The sequence below is a fragment of the Mustela nivalis genome, assembly GCF_964662115.1.
Source record: "Mustela nivalis genome assembly, chromosome: 20".
In the NCBI taxonomy this organism is placed as follows: domain Eukaryota; kingdom Metazoa; phylum Chordata; class Mammalia; order Carnivora; family Mustelidae; genus Mustela; species Mustela nivalis.
This window is the reverse complement of record NC_139039.1, coordinates 10278093-10290316: the sequence shown is the minus strand read 5'-3', so window position 1 is coordinate 10290316 and position 12224 is coordinate 10278093. Positions and strand designations below refer to the sequence as shown.

The 12224-nt window shown below is 42.3% G+C and overlaps 1 protein-coding gene across 1 annotated transcript in view; it reads left to right on the top strand.

The window, feature by feature from the left end:
- UNC5D (unc-5 netrin receptor D) overlaps positions 1–3122 on the top strand; it is a 562020-nt gene extending 558898 nt beyond the window's left edge. Inside the window, exon 17 of the mRNA XM_082715458.1 lies at positions 3058–3122. Coding sequence (XP_082571584.1) covers positions 3058–3097 — 40 coding nt within the window. The 3' untranslated portion in view covers positions 3098–3122. The remainder of the gene's footprint in view (positions 1–3057) is intronic.
- The last annotated feature ends 9102 nt before the right edge of the window (positions 3123–12224 follow it).

Genomic DNA, 12224 nt, shown 5'->3' with positions numbered 1-12224 from the left:
ACATAGTTCCAGATGTAGGTGTATTAGTATTATGTATATGACACTTTTCCTTCCCCATGAGTATAAGCCTAAAGCCCATAAACATCAAGTCGTGATATGTTCCCATGTATAAGATCCTACATGTATTTTACTCCTGTAGCCTTCTAGTATTCCTCCACCAATTTAAAACAAAAACAAAAAGGAAAGAGCAATGAAGAATGGTTCTTATCAAAACTGTTTTGTGTGACCACAGACACGTTTGCTTGACCACCCAACCAAATCTCTTCTGTTCTTCCTTACTGGCCCAGTACCTGAAGTGTTTGGGTGTTCTTCTTTCATTCCATGACTCAAGAGTTAATTTCTGATTAGTCCAAGTTATTCATGGTATCTCATTTCTTTGTCAGCAATTGGTTTAAGGATAGGTATGTTACCAGTTCTAGACACTGTGATGTGAAGTGAGACCCTCCTGGGAGAACACTGGGAAAAGTTTCCTCATTCTTAAAGAAGAACAGACAAGGAAATACAATCCTTTTCTTTTATTGGTCTAGATTTCTGGAACTACAGTGTATCTTGCAAGATGAGAACTCTTGATTTCCCCCATCCTGGGGCTTTTAGAAAATATTTTAATATACTTTTTATTTTTTTCAAAATACATGTATTTATTGGAAAAGGATCAAAGGATCTACAACACTTACTCTAATGATAATGAGCAGCATCCTGTTCCCATTCCCAGTCATTCATTCAGCAGAGGCAGATACTATTAACTCCTTTAATTTTCTTCTATTCCATGTTTCTAAGTAACATCGCTATTTCTTAAATTTTTAGTTTTAGATATTTAAAATTTTTCTTGATAAAAGATGAAGATTTAACTCTTACACTACAGCTTCCACATAACTTGTACCACTCTATCCTCCCAAATTACGTATTAAATAAATAGTCAGTGTTTACAGTTGAGCCAAGTGGGGCAGTATATCACATTGTCTTATTGTACCATTTGTTTTCCTTGGAGTTAACGATTGCCTCAACTTTTTTCTTTTCTATAGTTTTATAATATATGTCATGACTTGTCTCTAAGCTTTCTACTCACACTGGAAAATTATTTTTGATATTGCTAATAGACTCACAGTCTATGAGTTCAGTTTTTTTCCACACTGCATATCAATGTTAGCAGAGGAAGTGATAGACTACATAGTAGAATATAGAGAAATGGCAGGCTATCTCTCTCTACTCCCTTTAAATACATACTCCACTGTTTTTATTGATATTTTGGATTTTACTTTCTATACTTTACTTCCCTCTGTTAGCTATTAGGTTATCCTGATGACCTTCTGTGAAAATGTGCACATCTATCAGAAGGACATATTGAGTAACCAACATACTAGTGTGACCAGATTATGCATATCTTTTTTTTTCCTATGACAGAGTAAGAGGGGTAGCATAGAAAGACCAATAAAAGGACAGACAGTAATAGTAAAGAAGCTCTTTTTATTTCCCAGACTTACCCTGCCCACCTCTGCCATAGGGCTCTTTATGTTTGTTGAAGCACCAAACAAAGAAGAGAGCATTAGTCAGGTTTGAGACAATAACATATATGGCCTCTCATCCCCTGGAATGAATAATAAGTGGTTCTTACCTATAAAGGCCACAACTATTATTCCAATCCCTCTCTGAAGATTTTTCTTCACAGGTGAATGGCAATGATGGTTAGCAAACACACGCATGCACACACACACACTCGCACGCTGCATGTGTGCACACACAAATACATCTACACACAGAAAGCCTACCCAGAGGAGAGCTGAAATAGACTACAGGGCTTGATTTTGGCCTGCTGAGAAAGAACTCATGCTGTATCCTATCTTTCTCCTTCTATGGCAATGTTGTTTCCAGCAGTGAGTGAGTAGAATAAAAAAGCCAAGTCTAACATGAAAACAGTTTTGTTTCCCTGGTATCCACATAGATACCTTCAGACATATAAAACAGTTTGAGCTGCAGGTGATGAATAGAATAGAAAACTAGCATTTTCCTTATTCTCAATTTTTGGTTAAATTTGACAAGTTTCAGAATCCAACACCTCCATGGGCAATATTGACATGATCATTAGGTTATGGTTTAACAGCATGCGGCTAACATTTGTTTCCCCCTGTGTAAGTTGGATCTTTATATATCATTTAGTGAATTCCAGATAAATCAGTTAATGTCAGGGCTAGCTAGTTCCAGATTTACTTATTTTCTTTCATTTGCTTTTCTTCTAATCCTTCTCCTATCTTGTAGTACCTCCAGCTAAATGCAGCTCAATCTAGTATATGCAAGAATGTGAGGTTAAGAAGACATTTTATTAATCCCCATCCCTAAGAATAGCCACATTCCTTTATATGCCTGGAATGGAGGCAGCCAACAAGTAAGAAGGTAAAACCTGACCACAGTGGGGATGCAGAATAGTATAGATATTTATGAGGAACTGAAGAGAGCCTGGTAGAAGCCAGATTGTAGGGAGAGAAAATAGCAGCATAGAGAAGGAAGAAGTCTGGTCCAATGAAAGGGTAATAAGGTAGAAGGAAGAGTATTTCTTCGTACAGTGAAGCTATGTTTGAATGCATCCCAATGTAGCCCCCTGAGGGGGAAGATAGCTCCCTTAGGGGGAGAGGTCTGGGTGGTAAACTTCTATTGCTTTCATTCTTTGGAGGTGATGGCAAGAACCTGTGTTGGGACATGTCTTACTGCTAAAAACAATGATTCTAAAAATAAAGGCGAAGGAATTCCCTTACAAGCAAGAGATATAGAGACAGAGAGAGACATACATATCAGACATCTGGACATAAGAGTTAGGAATTTCAAACAGTAAATGAGTGAGTACAGAAGCCCGGGGCCTGTGAATAGGGGGTGGACGTGTGGCGGGGTGGGGGGAAGGGAAGTAAGATTAGCATAATCCATTTTGAGCGGGTGTAAGTGGTATCAACTGGAGCATGTGCTCAAAGATACTGGGCTGGCAAGAAAGGCAGAGAGCAGGGTCCAGAGAGATGTGAAACAAATGTCCATGTCCTGTTTATTCCTCTCTTTGAATACCTGGACTAACAGAATGAACTCCGGCTCTTCAAAGGAAGATTATCCATATTAAGGATGTTGGATCTGATGACTACCAGAATCTGCCTTAGGACCCATAAGGTGGTGAGCTTGGTGGGCATTAAGAATTTTATATGGTTACAGGGGCACCTGGGTGGCTCAGTGGGTTAAGCCTCTGCCTTCAGCTCAGGTCATGATCTCAGGGTCCTGGGATTGAGCCCCACGTTGGGCTCTCTGCTCAGCAGGAAGCCTGCTTCCCCCCCTCTCTCTGTGCCTGTCTCTCTGCCTACTTGTGATCTCTCTGTCAAATAAATAAAATCTTAAAAATAATAATTTCATATGGTTACATATACATATAGGCAACATATAAATACATGTGTATATTACATGTGTATTGTGTATAATAAAAATGGCACAACTTTATATATGAGCACCATCTAGAATAAAGGCTAATGTTTGCTTTACAATGAAAAACTCAGAGAACTCTAAGAAACGATAACATATGCACATAAATATCAAGTATTTTTTCTCTTATGAATGAATCATGCACAAGAGGAAAGCAAGTGCACATATTTCTTGAATAGAAAATGGTAGGGATACTTTTTCTCTGGGAGCTTTCATGTGGTATGGTTCTCCCAGTTAATAAGAAAAGAAAATACTGAAATGGAGAATCTTGGTTTGGCTCTTGCCAGCACTCCCACCCTCTCAGCGATATGGCTTTAGGCCATTCTGTCCAATAGTTCCCACCATATGTCGTTAGCAGAATAGTGTTCTTTCCATCTCAATGATGTGGCTACAAAGAACCGAGAAGTCTGCTGAAAGCCTAAATAACATAATTCATGAGCTTTTTCTCATGCACATGAACTCCTGGGTTCCCTCTTCCCAGTCCCAGGGAGGAGCTCTGAGTGTTGCTAATGGTTCCCAACAGGGCTGCTTTGCAGCGACAATACCACCTTGCATGGGCAAGAGCCCCGGCATCCATCGGCTGTTCTCGCATCTCCCCTTTGTAACTGGGTCCATCTTGAGGGAAGCTGAGAAGCTTGGGCGACAGATTCCCCCTTCCCTTTTGGTGAGATAACCAGCTCATTAAATCTCAATGTGAAGGGCATTTTATTATGAAGAGTCAAATGCGAAGATTTACTTGCCCATTTGTCACCTGCTTCCCCCTCCTGCTTATTCCTTTGTATCCGCTAATGGCCTTTCTCTAAGTTATATAATGCTGTCAGGGGTATAAAAATATCACTCCAAGGCTGCTCATTTGGCCTAAATCATTCAGCCGTTAGCAGTGACAGGGCGGGTGTATGAACCACCCTGGAGGCAGGAGGACAGCTGTCCCACTCTCTACTCGTTGTCACTGAGCTAAGAAACGCTGAGATTTTAATAAGATCATAAAGTACAGTGACACGGACTGGCAGGATAGGTAGTTTTCATTAGCATTCTGAATGCCTGCGATCATAAATTAGAGCAATTGAGCAGAAATGGGCAATTTGATTATTCAACATTTTTCAACACCAGCCCAAGCAGCTGGACCCGGAGCAGTTCTGCTGACGTCTCCCCACGCAGCCGGGCTGGCTAGCAGGCACAGGTGAGTGCACCACCATCATTTCCTCCCAACCGGGCTCCGGGAGGGGAGCCCGGCGGATGGTGTCCTACATGCTCAGTGAGTGGGAATTGATGACCAGGAGGAGGAAGTCTTCATAGATCTTTGTAGTGGACGTGGCAGAGTTGGACTGGCTGACTCTCTTTTACTGCAAGGAGCCCACACTGATGGAGGAAACGCTAGTGCAGAGTGAGGAGACAGGAGCCCCTGAACACAGCATTTGACATTCCTGCCAGAGGGGTGGGCTCTCAGTCCACATGGTTTTCCTGTAGAAATTCTAATACAGCATGAGACTAGTCTTAAACGTAGTCACTCGGGCTAGGGGACTACGGGTCAACTTTTCCAGAGTATTCTCAAGCCATATTTATATGTATTATAAATTACACACCTTGTGGATAAATTGATTAGATGGGGCAATAACATAAGCAATCATGGAGTTTCATGTTTAACGAGACACAGCATCATTTGAACCGCCGTAATATTCTCACTGTTCATTTGGGTTTCATGTTCTTCCTGTTTGGTTTTTTAAATTGGTATTTCATTAAAAATAGCTTCAAATTTAAACCATTAATAAGAAGGCAAACGAAGGGGTGCCTGGGTGGCTCAGTCGTTTAGCATCTGCCTTCGGCTCAGGTCATGATCCCAGGGTCCTCAGAGAGAGTCCAGCATCTGGCTCACTGGGAAGCCTGCCTTTCCCTCGGTCAATCCCCCTGCTTGTGTTCCCTTTCTCACTGTTTCTGTCTCTCTGTCAACTGAATAAATAAAATCTTAAAAAAAAAAAAAAAAAAGAGGTGAATGAAGAAATGTGCCTTAAGTAAATTATATTTACGATTCAAAAAAAAAAAAAAAGAATGGATGAATGCAGAATGGTTTTCTTAGATATTCACATGGGCATCTTTAAGGAAGCTCGAAGTTCTGTTCAGAGCCACACCATGGCTTAATGAGTTCCTGACTGAGGGCGCTCTGTTTTGACATCTTGTTTTCACCACACCATAGTATCTTCACCATGAAACTACGGAGTAGACATCATGGCGTTTTTTGAACGAAAAGCCTTTTGGTTTTCTCAGTTTGTCAGTCCATTAATGATAGATACTTGGCCTCGCATCCTGGTGTCATGGAGGGGGTCTCACACTTTTAGTTTAAATGATAGAAAACCTCAAAAGAGTTCAGTGCTAAAATCGATTTTGATGTCACAACTCAAAAACTTACCAGTTCAACCACTGTAGATGGTACATAGTGATGTGTAACAGAGGGTTGTCATCATTCTTCAGTGACTTTCAGGGTAGGGTCCTAGTGTGTGGCATGTATACACATTTGTGTTGTTTGTGTGCACACCTATGTACATAAATATACATACACATATGCATTTACATGGAAATTAATTTTGCCTTCGAATTAGCTTAATTAAGAGACTACTCACCCATCCCGGGACCACAAAACTCATCTGGAACTGCTCTTCACAGATGTTTTAATACTTACATTACGAAAAGTTAGATAGCATCCTCTATTAGCCAAATATTTGTTTACTCTTTTTCTCCTTATTTCTTTTAGTTAACTTTGCTTCCTTTCACTCTCTCAGTTCCTCTGTCAACAGCCTTAGAGACTCAGAGAAGGTATATACTGGAAGAACAAAACCCAAGAGAGTCAGCAAGAACCTGGGGACTGAGGAGGAGGAAGGAGGCAGTCACCGAGGTTCCTGCCTGAGGTTGGGACAATGGAGAGGTTTGCAGGCCAGCAACATGGTGAGGCTTGCCTTGGACTATTAAAGGACTGGGCTCTGATGCTCAGAGTCAAGTTCAAGTCCTGGTTTGGGTACTCATAGCAGTGTGGCTCTTGATGAAGTTGTCCTCTGAACTTTGATTTTCTTATCGGTAATGTAGGGATAATCACTCAGTTACATCAGGAGGTTATTGTGAGGATTAATTATGGGGGAAGCAAAAGTGCAGTAGTTAGACCTCTTCTCTCCTCCGTGTGCACTCCCTTAGTGGTCTCACGGAGTCTTGGACATCAAATGTCTGTATGCGGATGACTCTCCAGTGTATTTTTCCAATACACACCTGACTCTTGAGCTCCAGACTGTCAAACTGTCGACCTAACACCTCCTCGGGGATGGCTAATGGGCATCTAAAATTTAACAGATCTCAAATTGCATTCTTTTTTTTTTTTTTAAAGATTGTATTTATTTGAGAGAGAGAGAGAGATCAAGATAGAAAGAGAGAGGGGGGAGAGGCGGAGGGAGAAGGAGAAGCAGACTCCCCACTGAGCAGGGATCCTGACATGCAGCTCGATCCCAGAACCTCGAGGTCATGACCCGAGTGGAAGGCAGACCCTTAACCAACCAGCTGAGCTACCCAGGCGCCCCTCAAACTGCCTTCTTCATCTTTGTCCTTTCGCTGGCTTTTCTCTTCTGGTACCTGCCCTCCCATTCCTCAGGCTGAAAGCCTTGGAGGTTCCCCCCGACTCCTCACTCTCTCTCCAGCTGCAGATCGAACTCATTTGTAATCCTTTGGGGCCTCACTTCAAAATCATTCCAGAATGCAGTCACTCCTCACTATCTCCTCGGCTAACAATCAGCTTGACATAGTTGCTGTTTATAGAATACGTTGCCAAACAACAGAAAAGTGCACACGCCTTTCAATTGCCCCCTGAAACACTGACCAAGAGAGACCATATACTGGGACATAAAACACATCTCAGCCGTCATTACCTCGTGCCCAAGGCGCTAGCTCGCTTCCGTTCGCCCCCTCTGAGCCACTGTCTACCACACTCTGTGGCTCGCTCCCTGGAGGCAAACTGGTGTGGGCCATTAGAGATCAACAAACCTTTTCTGTGAAGGGCGAGGCAGTAAATATTGAAGGCTCTGCGGTCCAAATGGTCTCCGTTGCAGATAACTCAGTGCTGCTGTGGTGTGAAAACAGCCGTAGATAATCAGGAAAGGAAAGAGCATGGCTCTGTTCCAATTAACCTTTCTTTACAAAAACAGGCGCTGGGCTGTGTTTGACCTGTGGGCCAACCCTTGCACTATATCGGGGTCTCCCTTGCCCCATGGATTCCCCTGGGTTTGGTCAATGTGGGAACACTGGCAAGAAATGAGGGGGAGGAGCATGGCCTGGAGGTAACTGCAAGGTTTTGGCAGCCAGGCTCTGCCCCTCAGGCAAAGCCTCGCCCTCCTTCAAGCAGCCTGCTCCAGGCTCGACTCTCTGTTTCTGGGTTTTTGTGACAAGTTTCTCCCTCACCTCTTCAGCCCTAGGGGTGGTAAGAGTAAATGCTCCATTCCTCAGGGATTCCGGACCTCCTGCCCATTGTTTTGTAATAGTCCCCTTGCTAAACTGTTCTTCAAATTGCCCACTTTAGAGTGTCAGTGTTTCATCTGGGATCCCGACTGATACACTTAGATTATAGCAATAGCCCCGTGCCCACCCTGCCTCCCTCTCCAGTCTGTTTTTAACCCAGCGGCTAGAATGATCCCACCAGGACTGTTCGCATCAGGTCATGTCACTCATCTGCTCAGACCTGATGGCTCTGCATCTCTCCCAACATAATGCCCAAGTCCTCATGATGGCCTGTAGGCTCCGTGTGATTCGCCCTCTGCCACCTGTTAATGGCTCACTTCTTTCTTCCTACTGCCCCTCCCTCTACTCCTGACTCAATGGCTTCCACTGATGCTGGAACACAGCAGGCTCACTCCTGCCTCAGGGCTCTTGCACTCGCTACTCCTCTTGCCAGAAACATTCTTCCAAATATCCACAGGGCTTCTTCCCACCACCTGGCTGACTCCCTCGTTTTTTTGGTCAAAAACAGTGAGAACCTCATTTTAACATTTTACATGGCCCTTCGCCCTCCATTCCAGGCTGGTAGCTCAATTTTATTTTATGAAACACTCACCAGGTTCTAACATACTATGCAACTTACTTATTATCTCTCTCCCCAATGCAATTAAGGCCCATGAGGGCAGGGATTTTGCTATCTTGATATCTACAATGGCATTGGCATGTAATACCTACTTATTAAATGAATTATTAAAATTAATCTTTTTTTAATTATTTATTTGACACAGAGAGGTCACAAGTAGGCAGAGAGGCCGGCAGAGAGAGAGGGGGAAGCAGGCTCCCTGCTGAGCAGAGAGCCCGATGCGGAACTCGATCCCAGGACCCTGAGATCATGACCTGAGCCGAAGGCAGCGGCTTAACCCACTGAGTCACCCAGGTGCCCCCAAATTAATCATTTTTAATAAATAAAGAATTTAATCGGTTAAAGTAACTTGTGGAAAGTGCTCTGGACTCGCAGTTGGGAAACCTGGTCTGGACTTCAGGTTCTGCTTCCTTTTTCCATCCGCGCTTTCCTCCCTCCTGCCCTTTGTTGTTCCCACCTTCCTCTGAGAACCCTTGAAATAAGTTTGTTTTCATAATTGCACAGAAACTTTAACAGAAACCTTTCTCTAATGAAATCAAACAGTATTTTCACCTTCTAAGCCTCTCAATATTGATTTCAATATCCAACGTTCCTTTCCAACCATTGTTCATCTGCAGATAAAATCTTAAAAAAAAAAAGATTGTATTTATGAAAGAGAGAGAGAGAGAACGCACAAGAGTGCGAGTGTGTGCCCACAAGTGGGGTGGGAGGAGGGGCACAGGGAGAGGGAGAAGCAGGCGTCCCACACTGCGCTGGGAGCTGGTGAAGGATTCAATCCCGGGACCTGGGGTTCATGACCTGAGCCAAAGGCAGACAGTTACCTGACTGAGCCACCCAGGCGCCCCTGCAGATACAATCTTAAAATGATAAACATAATTAGATATTGTTTTTGTATTTCACTTTTTGACTTAATTTTTCCACAATGAAAAGGGCTCTCTCCCTGCCCTCTCAATTCTAATTATGGGCTCCTTGAGAAAGAAATGAACACACAAATTATGGAGAGAAAAATGAGAGATACTAAGGTCTCACTACCTGAGAGACTGGTATGAGTGTTTTAATAATCATCCTTATAGTCTTCTCTTTAGGCATATTTATATAAAATCAGAAAAAGGTCAGCCTGATAAATGCTATTTTTAGTCACTGAATCTATTTAAAAGCAAATAAATAAAAATGCAATTTCTTCCACAAGGATACTAACCTGGCATATAATATTTTACACATAGCTTTCTTTGGTTTGATTCACTCTCAAGTTGAAACTTCAATGTTTGCTTTTTCCTTGGGGAAACAGTGAAATTGCTCTCAAACTTGAAAATTTTGGACCATTTTAAAGTCAAAGTTATCGGAAACCTTGGGTACTGACTTCGGTTATTTTGTGAAAATGTTAATATCTGCTAACGTGTAACTCTATGTTTCCTATGTTCATAGTTCTCAAGTAAAACCAAAGCAAGTTTGTAAATTAATTACAAGAACAACACTGTAAAATCAATAAAATTCAAATTAATGACATTAATTTAATATGAAGCATGGTGCTATTTTGATGAAATTTAATTACTAATGTTTAGTTCAACGATTGTACGATACAGCCTCAAGTTTGGGCCTGTATTTAATTTCTCTCAGTATTTTTACTTCAATAATACAGAAAATGCTAATTTGTATTTGTGTTTTACAAATGAGTATTAATACCTTGAAGGCACCATTGGCTAGTTCAAGTTAATCAGGCCACATACTTAATCAAAATTGCCACCAATCAATTCATGATAGCAGATTTTAATGAAGTTTCATTCTATAAAGTTGTTTTATTCAATTAAAGATACTGGTAATCTTAGCACTGCTGCATTATTGAAGTCTGCATTCAAATGGTCAATTTTCACTAGGATTAAGAATAGAAATTGTTTTCGGTGGCACCTTCCTGTTGCTGTGCCAATCCACACAGACATGGGCATCTTTGTGGGATGTCCATGGGCCATCTGTGGCCCCAAAGCTTTGGTACAGCTTTAGCTGTCTGAGGTTGCAGTGTGTGGGGGTCATTCCATGTTTTGTACTTTTATTCCCTGTTCATTTATTTTTTTTAAGATTTTTTAAAAATTTATTTGTCAGAGAGAGTATAAGCTGGCACAGCGGCAGGCAGAGGCAGAGGGAGAAGCTGGCTCCCTGCCGAGCAAGGAGCCTGATGCAGGTCTTGATCCCAGGACCCTGGGATCATGACCCGAGCCGAAGGCAGCTGCTTACCTGACTGAGCCACGCAGGTGTCCCTCTATACATTTATTTTTAAAGATTTTATTTCTTTGAGGGAGAGCTCATGCGAGCAAGAGTGCACAAGCAGGGGGAGCAGCAGAGGGAGAGGGAGAGGCGAATTTCCCGCCGAGGTGGGAGCCCGATGTGGAACTCAATCTCAGGACCTCGAGATCATGACCTGAGCCAGATGCTTAACCGACAGAGCCCCCCAGGCACCCCTGCTTTTCTCTATTTAAATCACAGTAAAATACTGATCTGTAAGATGTTCCCTGACGTTACTTGGTTATCACTTGGAAGGAATAGGCTCATAAACACAAAGTTGAACTTTTAGGTAATGTGGTTACTATATTGGTACTACAAGATGGTCAACGTGATGATAAAGGTGCTTTTGTTTTTCATGGAAGTGATTACCATGACTAAGCCCCAAATTAATACAACATCTTAAAATTGCTGCATGGCACACTGTAAAACATCATGAGATTTTACATGGTTCTTAGCTCAAATAATGGCTTCACAACTCACAAGCTATGCAGACTTGGGCAGTTTACTGAACCTGCCTGCACCTCACTGTCCTTATTTATAAGACGATGATCATTCTCGCTGCTCACACGAGGACTTAATGAACGCGGCATACAAACACATGGCCAGATCACAGTGTTTGGGATCTCTTCTTGTTGCCCTTGCAAACAGCGCAGCTGGTGGAGCCTCTAGCCCCAGGGAAAAAGCCTCAACAGTTCATTTGCCGAGTTCCTAAATCACTGCACTGAGTGGGTGATTATAGACTTAATCACCAGCCAGATATTAAGACCCAATTTTATAACCACAACATTACATAATTTTCCAACGAGCAAGGGGATAATCTTTTCACATATGACCAGTCCCTGATCTACAAGGAGCAGTTTTCTAAGGTTAAAACCCAAACTCAGTCCAGAGACAGCAGGCAAGTTAAATATGCATCTGAATTACGACCTGCAGGGCTCTTAAGGGCCAGCGTTCTGGGCATAGGAGCATACAAGGCAATCAGGAAACTTCTGTGGCTGGTTAAGTGTGTGAACAGCTTTCCACATCTGATGGCAATAAAAACAAGAACTGGGGTTCTTGCTGGGGTTGATTTTGATGGCTTCCATCTAAAGAGTAACTTTCAATTCAATTTGTAGATGTTTCTTTCTTTTTTTTACATTAATATTATTTTTTATTATGTTATGTTATGTCACCATACCATACGTCATTAGTTTTTGATGTAATGTTCCACGATTCATTGTTTGCGTATAGCACCCCGTGCTCCATGCCATACGTGCCCTCCTTTATACCCATCACCGGGCTCACCCATCCCCCCATCTCTCTCCCCTCTAAAACCGTCAGTTTGTTTCCCTGAGTCCATAGTCTCTCATGGTTCATCTCCCCCTCTGACTGATACATGAAAATATGTTCATCA